General features: G+C 29.9%; 1 protein-coding gene across 2 annotated transcripts in view; it reads right to left on the reverse strand.

The window, feature by feature from the left end:
* The window catches only part of LOC106469555 (ER degradation-enhancing alpha-mannosidase-like protein 3), a 58,288-nt gene that overhangs the window by 53,574 nt on the left and 3,411 nt on the right, over window positions 1–1,303 (reverse strand). For both annotated transcript variants that reach the window (XM_022398096.1, XM_013930051.2), the window contains exon 2: window positions 385–430. In XM_022398096.1, coding sequence (XP_022253804.1) covers window positions 385–430 — 46 coding nt within the window. The remainder of the gene's footprint in view (window positions 1–384; window positions 431–1,303) is intronic.

Raw genomic sequence — 1,303 nt, forward strand, 5'->3', positions numbered from 1 at the left:
GGGTTTGAGTTAAATATGGCATAATTCATTCCTTGGTAATTTAGGGTTTGAGTTAAATATGGCATAATTCATTCCTTGGTAATTTAGGGTTTGAGTTAAATATGGCATAATTCATTCCTTGCTAATTTAGGGTTTGAATTAAATATGAAGTAATGAAATGCCTATTTGAGGGTAATTTGGGGTTGTTTATATTTTTTAATTATTTTTTGAATGAAGTTTATTCCAATAAAATAATAATAAGGTTAAGTGAAATTGGTTGAATAATAAAATCCAGCTTAATTATGGAACATTACAAACAATGGTTGAAAATGCTATATAAATTACATGACAATCATCTATTTGAAAATATCATTATAAGTCTCTCAAGTCTTTTAAGACACTTACCAAATAAGACTTGTAGGCATGATAGAACATTTCTCGACTCTTCTCTCTATGTAGGAAAAAGTAACTTTTTATATAATAATTTATCACTTCCCTAAATATGCATATTATACAGTTAAATACAGCTGGCACTTTCAAATGACTACTTAGGTTCAATGCTATGATATGTACTATTACATATTTTATAAGTTTTATTCAAAGCATCCATTTCATATTGTTGAAAGAGAGGGGGGAACAGTTATGATAGTTTGTCAAAAAAATAAATATATATGTGTAACATGATATTACTTGTACACACATGTACATTTAGTACTATAGTATATTTAGAGCAAAGCCACATCCACTGCTGGGAATCGAACTCTGGGTTTTAACATTGTAAGTCCTTAAACTTACTGCTGTCCCACCACGGAATATCCTTCCCCTTCATAATCTATATTCACGACTCTGCTTAACTGTGGGTATTTCTGCTGTTTATCTTTGACTGTTTTACATGTGGCAAGAGAATTGTTTTTATAAGTTTATGTTACAAAGTTCCAACAGCAGGTAAGTATATTCAAGTCATTATTCCCCACTTATTTCTAACATAATTATATAATAACAAGCTTTTTAGTTTAAAATATTTCTTACTTGAAATTTTAATATACTTTTAAGAATTGAAAAAACAAGGACAAAATCCAGTCAGTCAGTACACTGAGGTTAACTGTAAACAATAAGCAATTAAATGTTTTTTCTGTCCACATACCTGTGTATCAAAGTATTAAAACGGTCCAAGTCTGTAACACAATTTGCTAACTTATCCCCCAAACCTATAGAGATAATTTTGTTTTACAATCCTTTTACGTGGCACCTTGTCAAATGCTTTCTGAAAATCGTAATACACCAAATCTACACCTTTACTCTCATCTACATAAGCAGTAACCTT

This window comes from Limulus polyphemus, unplaced genomic scaffold, assembly GCF_000517525.1.
Source record: "Limulus polyphemus unplaced genomic scaffold, Limulus_polyphemus-2.1.2 Scaffold3543, whole genome shotgun sequence".
NCBI lineage: Eukaryota > Metazoa > Arthropoda > Merostomata > Xiphosura > Limulidae > Limulus > Limulus polyphemus.